Genomic DNA, 14379 nt, shown 5'->3' with positions numbered 1-14379 from the left:
TATGCATATTAAAAAGCTATTCTGGGGGCGTGCTGTGGTGGCACAGCGGGTTAGCACGCCCCACGCTTGGAGGCCTTAGTCCTCGACGCGGACGTCGCGGGTTTGACTCCCGGTCAAAAACTCTTCGGAGAAAAAAATGGAAAAAAAAAAAAAAGGCTATGCTGATAAATGAAAACAAATGCCTATGCCTATTTTGTAAGATTAAAGTACGTTAGGTATTACTAATCAGCTCTTAGTAAATTGGTCAAATATGGAAAACAAAAAATCTTAGTATCATTAAAATACATTTCAGAAAAGTGTGGAATTTTATTTCAGTATTTTCCAGACTAATTTCTCCCCATTCTATCGTCTAAATGTTGCAGCCTTACTTACCTTTCATTTTGGTATTTTTCTTGTCCTTAAATCCTTTTACTTCCAGTTCTCACGTGTGTCCTGCCTTTCTATCCTTGAGGACACAGTAAATGGCTTTTATTGGACTTTTTCCAACTCCAGAGCACTTCACAGTACAGTCAGTCATTCACCCACTGCTGCCCTACGGCCACCACCAGCTGGCAAAGTGGGGAAAGCATCTTGACCTAGGATGTAGTGGACAAGTGACCGAGTAGGGATTTGAACCAGCGACCCACTGGTTGCAATAGAACTTCCTAAACCACTTGCCTTCAGTCCTCCCCCCTTCCTTTGGCCTTCGATCCTTCATTTGCTCATGTAAGTTTCCTCTTAAAGCGGAAACTACAGAGATTTAGAGTGGAGTGAGTGTTCATAGCACATACATTTGTGTTATATTAAATTTAAAAAGCACCACTCCATGAAAAAATGTCATTCAAATTCTCTCTGGGGGAACATTGTCAGGAGGATCTGTGGGGGGAAATAGTTCTCTACCTTTAATATGACCAGGAGTGAAACATAAATAACAACCAGACAAATATTTTTGTTAAATCTGTTTTCAGAGGTCAAAGCATTTCACTGACACTTATTATTCAGCATCAATAGAGAGAGAGCTGTTGATTTTCAATGTCCTGCAAAGAAATAAGTACAAATATAATACTCAATTAAAACAATAAGATATAATACTTTTAAATGTAATTGTCAGCGTACATCAGAGATTTAAGGAGGGGAAAAAAAATATCTAAGCTAGTGTAGGCAGTTATGAAGCCACCAATAAATGTCACTGACCATGACCTCATCCTGGTGAGTAAAACTACATAAACTCTAAAAAAAAAAACAACACCTTGATGAAACAAATAGATTAAATCCACTAAACCTGAAGAACTACTCTTAGGCTTCTTTGCAACTCAAGTTTCTTTGGATCGTTTTACCAGAAAGACTAAAAGGCACTAATAGCTCAAACGGGGGGTTGACCTACACAGATGAACCATCGGTTTTCAGTCATTTCCTCTCATCAGCTACTAGCACAGAGTCTCAATCTGCAAAGCATAAAAGTAGACACTAAACTGATTCATTCACTTAAAATAAAAACAACAAAACCGAATAGTTAGTCTTTTAAGTTAAACTAAAATATAAACAGCAGCATTCCTCTCTCGTGCCCTACACAATATGTGTAAATTAAAAAGCAAGGCACTGTAGGGAACCAGCTGCTGCTCCCAGTGTGAAAGTATATGTAACGCTCGCTCATGTTCAGACCCAGCGCCGACACAGATGGCTAGAAGGGGAAGTTTTCCGTTGTGCAAACATTCTAAAGACTGGATTTGATGATTCGCAGGAAAGCTGCTCTGGATCTGAAGTCTCTCTGGATGCATTCCCATCACTTCCTGCAGTCCAGGTTTAGTTTTTGAAGGCTCCACAGCGACTCGCTCGACAGATAAAGTCTTTAAGCAGGTTGCCGTCAATCTGCCAGAAAGCAGTCGTCTGGGTCACTTCAGTCAGGTGGTTCATGCAGAACTTGAAGCAGAACTCTTCCAGGTCCTATAAAGAAAAGAAAAAGAGCTCATTTTGGTCAAACAGGATAACCAAAATGAGTAATGAATGTCTGTGGTTTTAGGATGGTAAGACAAAACTTTGTTTTATTTCAATCAATCAAGTAATCAAACAATTGTATCTATAAAGCACCCTTCATGTTGGAGGCAGCTTGCTGGAAACACATAATGAAGGATATTCCTGAACCGGGTTTGAACCGTCCAGGGTCACAGTCTGCAGGTGCAAATACCAGAGTTGTGACGTAAACTGAAACTCCCTTTTTTTTTCTCCACTCTTCATAAGAGGGCTGGTGGATACTAAAAGTGATGTATTTCATCTTTTCTTCACTTCCCTGGAATAGCCAGGGGAATTCATTGCTTATATACTTCGCTTAATTTCTTAATAAAACAATTATCAAAATGCATTTTGATACGTTCTTGATCGACTCTGCGTTTCACCTTAGGTAAGACTTATTTATTTCCTTAACAAGGGGCACAGAGATTCACAGATACAGTTAATGTCACTAAATAACTGAGAAATGTTTCAATGTCAAAGAAAGAAAGAGAGAGAAAGAAAAAAGAAATATAGACAGGATGTATGGCACCAAGTTAGAAAGAAACGAGGAAGGAAGGACACAAAATATGAAGCGACAAACCGGTAACTTCACAAGGCTGTGAATGACCAGGATTTCGCATATTATTTTAAGGACAACTCATGCCCACTTTCACACTAATCAACTGTTTGCCTGTTATGTGAGGCTTGGTAAAGAATGAATGAACGTGCTTTGAAGACCGACCACGGCATCGTAGCGCACAGCGGCAGACAGCAGAGAGAAGGCGTTCTCCACCGTGATCCCCCGCTTGATGATGTGCTGACACAGACGTTTGAGTCGGTCCTCGCAGTAAGACGTGGCCAGATCCAGCAGCCCTGAGGAAGACACAGACTGGATCAGCAATTAGGGATGACATGACAAATACAAGCCGAAATCAGGCTGCGTGCTGGATGTCTGTGTGTGTGTTAGAGATTTTTTGGTATTATCATTTTATTCTTACTTTAGTTCACATTCAGCCTATAGATCATTGTGATTTTCTGTTTAAAGTGTTCTCTTCCTTACGTGTGTATGGAGGTCACTACTGTCTGTTCAACTTTACGCACCTCCTAATTTAGTAACTACCTGTGAACAGTCGTATTTTGTTTTATTGACAGTACTGACCGAGATTTGAACCGGGCTCAGACCTTTGATCAGATATCACATCTGGAACTGGGTTGTTAGATGTTTGGGTTAGAAGCTTTACGACCTCTGTTGTTTTTCCTGACTGCCCCCTTGCCTGTTCTTCTTTGACAATAAAAACAGGAGCTCATGTGAGAGCAGATCAGAACGCTCTGTAAAACTGGTCGGAGGAGAAGTTTGGCAGAGCCTTCCCTTTTGCAAAAGCTCCACGTAAAATTCATATACGTTGTCTGTGGTTCTTTCTTTTATTTAGGTTCGAAAGGAAAATACCTATCAGTGTGTGTGTGTGTGTGTGTGTGTGTGTGTGTGTGTGTGTCTAACCGATGGCGTCTTCAGGAGAGAGCTCCACGTTGTCTGTGTAGAGGAACTGGAGGAAGGCACGATAGACGGCGTAGGAGAACTGGTCTATCTCAATCACCTCCTTCATGTCCTCGTTCCAGTGGGACTGGAACATCGATCGGAAGTGTTCGCACCTGGACGGCAGAGACGGAGGACAGCGGCTGCAAGAAACGGTTCACACGTGAAGGATTTAGGCAGAGATTGAACGTCTAGGTGGAGAGTTTCTGACCTAATTTTGAGGACTGCTTTGTGGACGTAGATGTATTTGCCATCAACGCAGAACTTGAGGTCAGCGGTTTCTGGGTTATCGAACTCCTTCTTAAGAGCTTGAGCCACAGTTAGGAAGTCATCGTGCTCTGATGGGAGAGAAGCACCACAACCAGAAGTTTGCATACACTAGGAAAAAGAGGTTGTTGTTTTTTTTTTCCTCACAGTCTGACAATAAAAACAGAAATGATTTCCATGATGATGAAAAACAAAGAAAAATCTTTAAATTCAGAAGCTTAAACAATCTTTAAACGGTGTGCTTTATAATCCAACATTTTAATGTTACTTTTGGGGTAATGGCTTCTTCCCATGTTGGTACAAGACAGCTTTTTTTTTTTTCAAATACTTTTTTTTAGCACTGTTCGCTTTCATTGACAGGAAATTAGCAGAAGTACAAGGACGAAGACATGCAGCAAAGGTCTCCAGGTCAGGGATCAACACTGAAGACTGAGGCCTCTGTGGCGCCTGCTCTACTGCTACACCATGTGATGCAACGCGAGACTGGCTTTTATTAGGACAATGACATTCTTACCAACTGCAGTATCTTCACAAGGTTTTGCTTTTGTTTCTTGGGTTTATGCATAAAATCTGCACCAAAATTCTCTCATATTCATGCTGTTCAAACATGGTGTTGCATGTTTGAACAGTTGAATGTGGTTATTTCAGGAAATGGGGAATTGACACAAACCAAAACGCCTCAGGGTCCAACTGGAAAAGCTGTCAACAAAATGTAACATGTCTCAACAACGTACGGGTTATCTGTGTTAAATCTGATGTAATAACTGTAACCGACTTTGATCATTAGGAATGCAGGGTGGAAAGGTAGAGGTCACAGACAAAAATACATGTAATTGCTGAAATGTGCTCTACAAATAAAATTTGACTTGACTTGGTGTTTCGACTCCTAACCCCAAGTTTCTCATCTCACCCACGGAGAGAGGCCGCCACATTACAGAGGGCGTGGCGAAGCACGCAAAGACGTTATCCGTGCAAGAGAAGTGTGTGAGGTGAGGCAGTACGATGGACTGGCCACGGCACTGGCCCCACATGTACACGTGACCGCTCTGGGTCTTGGCGGCCGACGTGTGGGTGGAGTGGCAGGCGGCGACCTCCACAACCCTGTAAAAAAAAAAAAAAGGGACGGAGCAGTCAGACGGAGCGGCGGCTACGGGAATCAAGAGTTTGAGAACGCGGAGAGACTCCGTCACCTCTCCTTCTCCGTCAGGATCTGAAGCGGGCTCAGCTGGTTGCTCTTGTTGCCTGTGCCCAGCTGTCCATATGTGTTTGCACCCCAAGCGTAGAGCAGACCCTCGTCTGTTAGCGCCAGGGAGTGGGCGTAGCCGGAGACGATCTGGGCAGAAAAGAACTTCAGCAACAAACTGAGCCCTGAATTTTTAACCACATGCTACTGAATAGAGAATACGTTCATGGTCTGCGTAGGACAAGCGAGTCAGCAGCAGATTGCTTTCATTAGTTATTAGTTTATGTTTATACCCTTTATTATTAAAAACTAAACAATTATATTCTTTTGGTATTTTTACTGATGCCCAGTGGATCACTTTATGTTGTACTTCAGGTATTTACATCATGGTTGTGTTAAAAGTAAATAGAAGATTTTTGATTTTTTTAGACAAAATCTAAGTATTGTTTTTGCATTATTGTTCAGACAAATAAACATGTTCATAAATAAACCACTAAAGCCTCCATCCACCTGTGGTCACCTTGCTGCCTGTTTTCCTTCGTCCTTCATTTATTTTGGCTCTTATTGGACTTATTGGGATTTGGAATGGGAATTTTTCATAATTACACAAATCACTTCTCAATTATTCCTCAGTCCATAGCAGTCATGAAGGAGTAAATTAAAATCTCAATTATTACAAAAGTCAAACATGGCTTTTGCTATTTTATAAATCATATTCAGAGTGCCATTTATTCATCTGACGATTGGAAGATAGATGGAGCTAAACAGACAAAAATCCTGGAAGAAAACAGGATTATAAGTTAAGAAGTTCTATAAGACCTGAGTAGATCGGTTGAGGTCAAAGGACATTTATGCGCTAGAATGGCCCAGTCAAAGTCCAGATCTACATGTAATTGGGAACGTGCTTTAAGTCTTTAAGACTGATGTTCACAAACGCTCTTGATGCGATATGCATGAGCATGAGACTTTTTGTAAAAAAGATTAAATCCAAAAGATTATATTGACTCAGGAGGGCCGACTACAAATGCATGCCACACTTTTCAGATTTTTACTGATAAAATATTTTGGAAACCAGTCATTATTTTTCTTTACGTCAGTCTCTCACATTAAATTTGATGGTTTATAACCACATCGTGAGAAAAAGTGGGGGGGGAAAGCAGTCAAGGGGTGTGAATATTTTTCCAGGTAGTTTATATTTGACTCAGCATTTTCTCTCACCTGTTGCACACACACACCTTGCAGACCTACGAGTCGACAGGGAGACATCTGGTTCCCGTTATTCCCAAGCCCGAGTTGCCCGTTCCCGTTGTAGCCCCACCCGTACACCTGCAGACAAATGAAAGGCATGCGTCACAGCTGGGTGGCACCCAGCACCGGCTCTGCCTAAAAAAAACCCCCCAAAAAAACCCAAACGGTCACCTCTCCGTTGTCCACCAAGGCCAGAGACGAGGTCTGGCCGCAGACGATGCTGATGGCCAGCTTGTTCTGCAGGCAGCTGGAAACCCTGCGAGGCGTGGGCTGGTTCGCCGTGGAGCCGGAACCCACCTGGCCGCAGTTGTTGTAGCCCCACGCGTACACCTGGAGGACAAGGTGGCCACATCGTCAAGGCAACGAGCTGAACTAAAAGTGTGATGACCAATAGATTTGTCACATGAAATCCCACTTAAATATACTGAAATCTGTAGCTGTGCAGAGAAAAATTTCAGAGGGTTTGAGAGCTATCAGAGTAATGTTCAAAGCACAGAGTGTGAAAAATTCTGTTTTTACGCCAAAGTGCAGCTTCTACTGCTTGAAGCACAATAGGTTCATTTATCCTGAGCTTGTTTTCCAGACTTCAGCTCACAGTGGATTATTCATGACTGGACTTTTGTTTCTGCTCAACACTCCAAACAAAAGCAAATCTGCTTTCTGCAGAAACTTAAATGCAAAGACCTCTGTTTATGCAAACATTTGTTGAGTTCATCCCAGGAAACTCACTTCTCCTAAGTTAGTCAGAGCCATGGAGTGGTGGGAGCCACAAGCCACCTCCGTGATCCTCTTGCTGATCAGGTTGGCGGATACGACCACCGGAGCAACTCCCTGATTGGTTGTCCCGTTTCCAAGCTGGCTGTAGCCGTTATGTCCCCACGCAAAGAGCTCTCCGTCTGAAATGCACAAGCACTTGTCGATCCACTGCAGGTTTTGTGTTTGCTGTGAAATTGGGGACGGGTTCTGTGACGCTACCGTCTGTAGCCAGCAGGATGTGGGGTCCGCTGCCGTAGCTCAGGCTCACCACCTTCCTACCCTTCAGGAAGTCCAGCTTCTTGGGGACGATGGTGCTCTGGCTGTCCCCCGTCCCCAAGCAGTTGCTGCAGTTCAGCCCAAACACAAAGACCTGGACATGCAGGGACAGAGCACAGGAGAAAGAGTGGGGACAAGCTATTAGGAGGCTTAAACAGACAGTGTTATTATGACTCTAAGGCAGCTCTAAACAGGGGGGTTATTAGCCTTGATTCAAAGAAACTCAGTTTCCTTTAAATCAAGTCTAATGTCCTCTTATCAAAACAAACATTTCCAGGCTTGAATTTCACTATTTTTCAGGACATTTTTGAAAACATTCTCAGTTCTTGAAGATTAAACATGAAACAAAACAAGATGCTGAAGCTATTCCACACACAGCTTTTTTTTTTTTTTAATCAATGACCCGACTCATAGTGCTTTTTTAAAATCACTTCAAGATTTATCAAATCTGGATCTAATTAGTCGACACAAAATGCATGTACATTTGTGATCGGTAACATTGTTCTATTTATAACGTTATTCTATTTGGGGAAGTTTCAATGCTTTTGCAGCTAAAACAAAACCATGGATCCAGATTAAAACGCATGGTTTAAAACTGTAAAAGCCATTTTTTTGTTTGTTTTCTGGATGAGTCTGATGTGATCTGACAAAAAAATATATATATATTTTTTGCAGCACACTTTGTAGCACAAAAACGTAAGTATTCATGTGGATAAAGAGAGTCCTCCATAAATAAATTATTATATAAAGTGTTTTGTTTTTCAGAAATTCACCTCTGTGTCTGTTAGATTAAAAAAAAAAAAGATTTTAGTTTGAAAACATAATTTGTTTTCTACTCAACTGTTATTTTTCCAAGTGTGTGTATGAACTCTGGACCTGCTAAGCTGAACAGCTGCTGGTGTTGATATTTCCAACCAAATATCAACACCAGCAGGAGGCGCTGAAGCGATCAGAGCTCACATTATGAGAAAAGTTTTAGTTAAGCTTCAGACACCAAGGCTTACAGCAAAAAATACTTTAACCTGACCTCGTTTTTTTAAAACTCGGTTACTGAAAAGATTAAAAAAATGAAAGGACAAGTTCTCACATGCATTTCTGAACATAATGTCAAATTTAATCATCAACCAATTTACATTATTAGGAGTAACCATCTTTCTGACTGCAGCTGGTGTAAATAAGATGCAGTTCCAGTTATAATTAGCATGAATGTCACATTAATTATGTTTAAGGCTTTCAGTGAAGCTTTTGGACCTGTGCATTTTTTTTTCAAGGATGAAACCAATACACAACATACAATAGATGAATTGTGGATTTTCTCTAATTCATACAGGATCAAAAGTATGCATACACCCCCCACAATATGCGGTTTAATGTTCCTTAGCAAGATTTACATAGATCTAAATCCCATGTGACACCAATGTCCATGATGGGTGTGTGTAAACTTATGACTGGAGCTGCAGGCAAAAAAAAAAGAAGATATAAATTAGAACCCATTTTTAAAGTTGTAAAATATATAAAGTTTTGGTCTCTGGTCATTGTCTTGGTAAAAATAATTGTATTTGCTATTGCCAAAGGTTAAACAGAGTGTTTATAACAGCAATAGATTACATATAAAACTCAGTAAAACAAGCAAAAAAATAGTGATTAAAAATTATATTAAATGAGATTCTGTGCAAAATAAAAATAAAATAAAATCAGCAGATATGAAAAGTCATGTTCTAGATAACGTCCTAAAACAAAACATCACCCCTTGCCTAATGAGCTCCAAACCAGAAAAATGTGTTTCCTGTGACCTCTCACCTCATCGTCATTGGTGATGTAGATGGCCTCATTAGCAGACGAGCCAAACACACAGGCCTTCCTTATTGATGGGAGCTCCTCTGGCGCCATAAGGCTGAAAATGGGCCATTTGGTTACATCCACCATGATGTGCTCGCATTGGCTAGTACGCCCCAGCTGCTGTCACTGTTTTGAGCGGATGAGGGTGCATTCACTTAGACATCAGAAATAATTTTCCCTTTTGTCAACAAACTTAGACAATCACAAAAATATTCAGGAATCTGGATCAGTTTTCACATTCTGATCTAATATGAATTAAAGCCGAACACACACACACATACACACACACAAACGATAGAGATTAGACATAGACCGCGTCACAATGTTTCATAATAACTCAGAGATAAGGCAATGATTTAAGGGAGTAAAAATCCTCCTGCTTTAACTTTTAATCTTTACCAAGAATGTTTTGGCTCCAAACTCACTTAAATGGCCAGATGGGAAACGAGCTGGATCAAATATAGAAGCACAGTTTTTTGCACCTGGAAGGATCATCGTACATCGCTTTAGTGATTAGACAAATTTATTATCTTCAAATTTCAGTGTTCAATTAATTGAGAAATAAATAGGAGATATAAAAACATTAGTAGATCAAATGTGCAACAAAACATCTTCTTAATAGCAGCTTAATGTGTTTAAGGTAATTTGCACAAATTAATTTTCACAAGACATGCGTCAACCATTCATCTGTAAATTATGTCCATTGTGTTAATGAAACTAAAATTGTAGGCAAATATTTTTATTGTTCTACTTTATTTAGATCATGTGACTTTACCTTTATCTTTTTTGCTTGCTGTCAATCTATGTCTATTTAAATATAAAAGCTATATTTTATACAAATAGCAGACGCCTCCCCCCTCCCCCAAAAATGAAAGATTTTGGCTTTACTGATGAACAGCCAGGTTTATTGAAGTAAACCAACAGCATTTAAGTTTCACCGTAAGAGCTGTTGCACAAACACAAACACAAAAAGACAGTGTAAGATACAAAACGCGATCTTACAACCGTAACGTTTGAAAACTGAAAACAACGTTCACTACTAACAACATCAACCGATTCAAAAACTACACCACTATACGTATTTGATTACAATAAACCAAAAATCACAATTCCAATTGATCAATATTAGAAATATCCTATATACAAAATTAACGTACCTTGTGCCTCTATCAAGGCCGTCAATAAGATACATTTATAACCCTGTTGTGTGGCGCATATACAATGTATGATTTCCACAGTTGCAACTTATCTTCCGTTCTTTCTGTTGCCAAGCTGCCGCTGCACAACATAAACAGCGGACGTTCTCTCATCAAAATAAAAGCATTAAATTCAAAAGCCGGAAGTCAACCAACAAAATAAAGGCAATAAGCGCTAAAAAGGAGCACAACAAATAAGGAGCTTAACTTGGGGTTATTTACACAACTGAATAAAACAGAACAAAGTAAGGATATTAATTACATGAAATTTTTATATTTTGACATATTTCATTAACAGAAAATGTAATTAAAATTGTTTGTGTTAAGAATTTTTTATTTTTTTTAATCAATGGCCAATGGATTAGTGCAGGGGTGCCCAAAGTCGGTCCTCGAGGGCCGGCGTCCTGCACATTTTAGTTCTCTCCCTGGTGGTACCAACAACCTTTTCAACATGTCAATGTTCTTCTTAAGCCTCTAACGAGCCATCATTGGATCCAGGTGCGTTAAACCAGGGAGAGAACTAAAACATGCAGTATGCTGGACCTGAGGACCAACTTTGGGCACCACTGGATTACTGCATGTCTATTGAACAATAAATCTACTGTCAAAATTAAAGCAACTATCTTTGTAAGTGGTGACCATAACACGCTGCTCTACAATGGAAACTATATCTTAAGTATTTTGGGGGTCTGGCAGAGGAGTTAAAGTATTTTACAGAAAAGTCTGGCTTGTACCTTTAATTCCCCTTCTCCGCCCCCACCACCACCTTCTCCTTCCGCGACAAGCTTTGCTAAAACATTTGTTTATGAAACAAATTATAATGCTAAGCAGATAACGGGTTTGTGTGGACTAAATATGAGTTGGAGGTGCAGACATCGTCGCGCTGTTGTGTAAATGGTGAAAACGGGACTCGGGCTGACCTGCGTGTGTTTGTGACGAGCAAACAGCAGACTCTAGGGACAGCTAGCTGAAAGAGGATAGCTGCCTGTTTATGTTTGCCTCTGTTACGAACACAAGCAAAACACCGGTCAGCAAAAACACTCCGGACTCGTCTGATTTCAAAACTCCCATCTAATCTACAGCAGGTCGCACTGCAAACAAAAAAAAAAAACGAATAGCAGGAAGAACGTCGACCGTAAATAAAAGATATAATTTGCTCACCTGAGTGATGAGTCTTTCTACGAGGGGGATATTCCGTCTGACGGCTTCGGCATGGCGTGCGGAAAGGACGACGCCTCTGTAGGGTTTTTACTTTCTCTGCTGGAACAGAAACAAAAACAACTGCTCCAACTGGCGTTTGTTTGGGGAAGTGGCGCGAGCACAACGCGTCACGTGACCGCGAGACCAAAACAATCGAGTTTGACTTCCGGTTAGTAGAAGAGCAGCAAGAAAACTCGCTCGAAATTTTTACAGAAGGGACATGTGGTAGTCTAAAATGAACACCACAATGACACCATAATTTATATTTTACATGAACAGAATCTGTAATTGTGTCGGACATTTTTTTTATTAATGGATATTCTCATAGAAAACAAAGTTATGCGTATTTGTTTAATATTTATACACGTCATCTATAGAATTGAGAGTAAATGTGTAACAGAGATAATCTTAAATAAAATGCACTAAAGAGTATTTTTGTTTGTTAAGCATCTATTTATGTCATCTTATTAAAAGTGTAATTAAAACAGATATCAATATATGTCATGATCGAAATTGTAATAAGTATATTAAATGTTTTCTATTATATTCATATATAAAGCATAAAAGTTTCAATAGGCACGGAAAATGTAATATTCCTTACATATTTACACTTTGTCTAAAATGTGTGTTATTTATACATTTGACAATCTGAATACAATGTTCATCAAAATAAAATTGGAATAAAAAGAGAAAGTCAACTTAAGACCTGCTGGGATACAAATGTAATGTAAAACATAATTATAAATGCTTTAACATAAAGAATATGAATTATTTTAACATTTAGTTATTTTAATTATGTAATAAAGTATTTGAAAATTAAAATGATCAAATTCATTAATGTATGCATTTCCAATTTTGTGGAAATGATTACAGATATATATTTGCCTTATTGATGTATTGCATGACAACACTTTGTCCTTCAACAATAGATACGATTCTTATAAAATACTGAATGCCAACATGCTTGGCACATGAATAGGGAAAAAAAGTTCAATGTAAAGATTAGTCTGAAGGATGACTGCAGATGCTTCTATTAGACATGAGACACTCTAGCGTCAGATACTGCAGACAGAACAGTAACAAAGAACCAGAGGAGGAATTAGATGGCCTCTCTGTGCACAACAGCTAAACAGATCAACAGTTCGTCTCCATGTTGTCACCCGAGAGAAACCGGCAGCATGACCTGCTGACGCTGACTGAGGTCATCACTAAGTGGTTGCCAAGCTACAAAAGTCTGTCACACTCTGCAGCTTTTCAACAGAGTATAAAAGGACTTTTCATCTCTATTATTTATTTATGGAGTCGCTTCTCCCTAATTATAGTTCAACAATGTAATGCTCGCTTTGAGAATAAATCCAGTACGAGTCAAACATTCTGCTTTAGGAACGAATTTCCCCACTTCAAAATTTCTTTACGCATGTCTAGAAAGCAAAAAATTGTCTTGCAACAGTACTCAGTCATTACATTTCTGAATTTGTGGATACCATTGAGTCCCCTAACTAAAATCCAGTTCTATCAACTGTCTACAGAAGTCATAATTGCCATACAGAAGACTTCAGACAGCGCAGCAGTCCAGCTGTGAGTTAGGTTTTATACTCGAAGCTTTGAAAATGTTACCAATACAATGTGAAATGTGGTAGTGGCAGCCCTCTGATGCATGAATTATGATCCTTTGTGTCAGAATTTATTTTCCATTTTTTAAAATTCTTTTCTTAAGGCATAAAAAAGGTAGGAAATTTTTTTTGTAAAAATAATTTTTATTTTTTTTTTTATTTTTATGTGATCAATTGTAATTTTGTCCAAATACAAAGTTGTTATTTGAAAAATACATCAGTAGTATTGATCCTTAGGGGTTATCTGATGTCACAATATTTTTTTTACTTGCAAGAGTCGTCTACAGTAGAAGGAGGGACCGGGTCGGTTCTCATGCTTTTGTCTGTCGGCCATATTGTATTTAACAAAAATAATTTCTTGCATTTGCAGCTGATGGCCAGTAGTTGATGGTATATTTTATGATGCATTAGTGTCCACTTCAGTGGTCTGTGTGCATTTATAACATAAAAATCCACAGGAAGCACAAGAAAATGGCTTTTAGAAAGCTGTCCACTGTAGTGACCACTATGCATGAAAGGGTTAAGCTGTGGAAATGCTGGGGAGCAAGTCAGAGTTGATGGAACGATGAAGATAAAACTTAACCCTGGATAATATTCAAAACATGTTAGTGGAAGCAAAGGACTCAACACTGGGCCTTCCACTCGAATATTGACTCTAAACATACTTACATAGCCACAGTGAAAGGCTTATATATATATATATATATAAAATAAGACATTAACAAGTTTGTGGCATGGACTGAAAACTGATGTTTTTCCTTTCATCTGACTTGAGATATTTTAGAACAGTGCAAAGCTGGTAGGCAAACTTTCAGCTGTAATTGCACTGAAAGGTGGTTTCAACAGACATTAGCTTAAAGTGGCCAAGTAGAAATGCACACCACACTTTTCAGATGTTATTTTTGGGTAGAAATACTGCATTTCCCCTGTTAAAACACCATACTTTCCCAGACTTAATTTTCTTTATTAATCATGAAAGAACATGATGTGAAGCTTGGTTTCCGATCCACATGTTTGGTAAAGGGCATTGGTTTAATTTTTTTTTTTAGCCAGTTAAGTAAACTAACAACTACAACTCAAACTATCAAATCTGGACTGAATTGTAAAAATACTTCAAAAAACTTTTACAAATAAAAAAAAATACAATTAGGAGTTTTAGTGATTTGGTCAATGCTTACAACAGACAAATTTAAAACCCACGAAGTCCAGCCTAAAACTTTGATCCGAGGGTAAATGCCACAATTTTTCCCCGTCAGCTGATTCTTCTGCTTCCTTACTCAAGTAGGGCCCTAAATCAAT

At 39.2% G+C, this 14379-nt stretch overlaps 1 protein-coding gene across 7 annotated transcripts; it reads right to left on the bottom strand.

Annotated features, from left to right (window-relative positions):
- Positions 1–858: 858 nt before the first annotated feature.
- LOC114148235 (RCC1 and BTB domain-containing protein 1) lies at positions 859–11616 on the bottom strand. 7 transcript variants are annotated; one of them, XM_028023367.1, is made up of 12 exons: positions 11429–11616; positions 9033–9197; positions 7176–7326; positions 6930–7096; positions 6372–6530; positions 6171–6278; positions 4960–5102; positions 4680–4870; positions 3714–3840; positions 3467–3645; positions 2698–2857; positions 859–1923 (listed from the first exon to the last, which is right to left on the bottom strand). In XM_028023367.1, exons 2-12 carry the CDS (start codon positions 9156–9158, stop codon positions 1890–1892), a joined length of 1545 nt encoding a protein of 514 aa, XP_027879168.1. In that variant the 5' UTR covers positions 9159–9197; positions 11429–11616; the 3' UTR covers positions 859–1889. The 7 variants fall into 7 exon arrangements, with proteins under 7 accessions (XP_027879168.1, XP_027879167.1, XP_027879169.1 ...); XM_028023366.1 differs by having other exon boundaries at positions 2711–2857; positions 11429–11601; XM_028023368.1 differs by having other exon boundaries at positions 2698–2841; positions 11429–11600.
- Positions 11617–14379: the final 2763 nt, after the last annotated feature.

The sequence above is a fragment of the Xiphophorus couchianus genome, chromosome 7, assembly GCF_001444195.1.
Source record: "Xiphophorus couchianus chromosome 7, X_couchianus-1.0, whole genome shotgun sequence".
In the NCBI taxonomy this organism is placed as follows: domain Eukaryota; kingdom Metazoa; phylum Chordata; class Actinopteri; order Cyprinodontiformes; family Poeciliidae; genus Xiphophorus; species Xiphophorus couchianus.
This window is presented reverse-complemented; position numbering and strand designations above follow the sequence as displayed.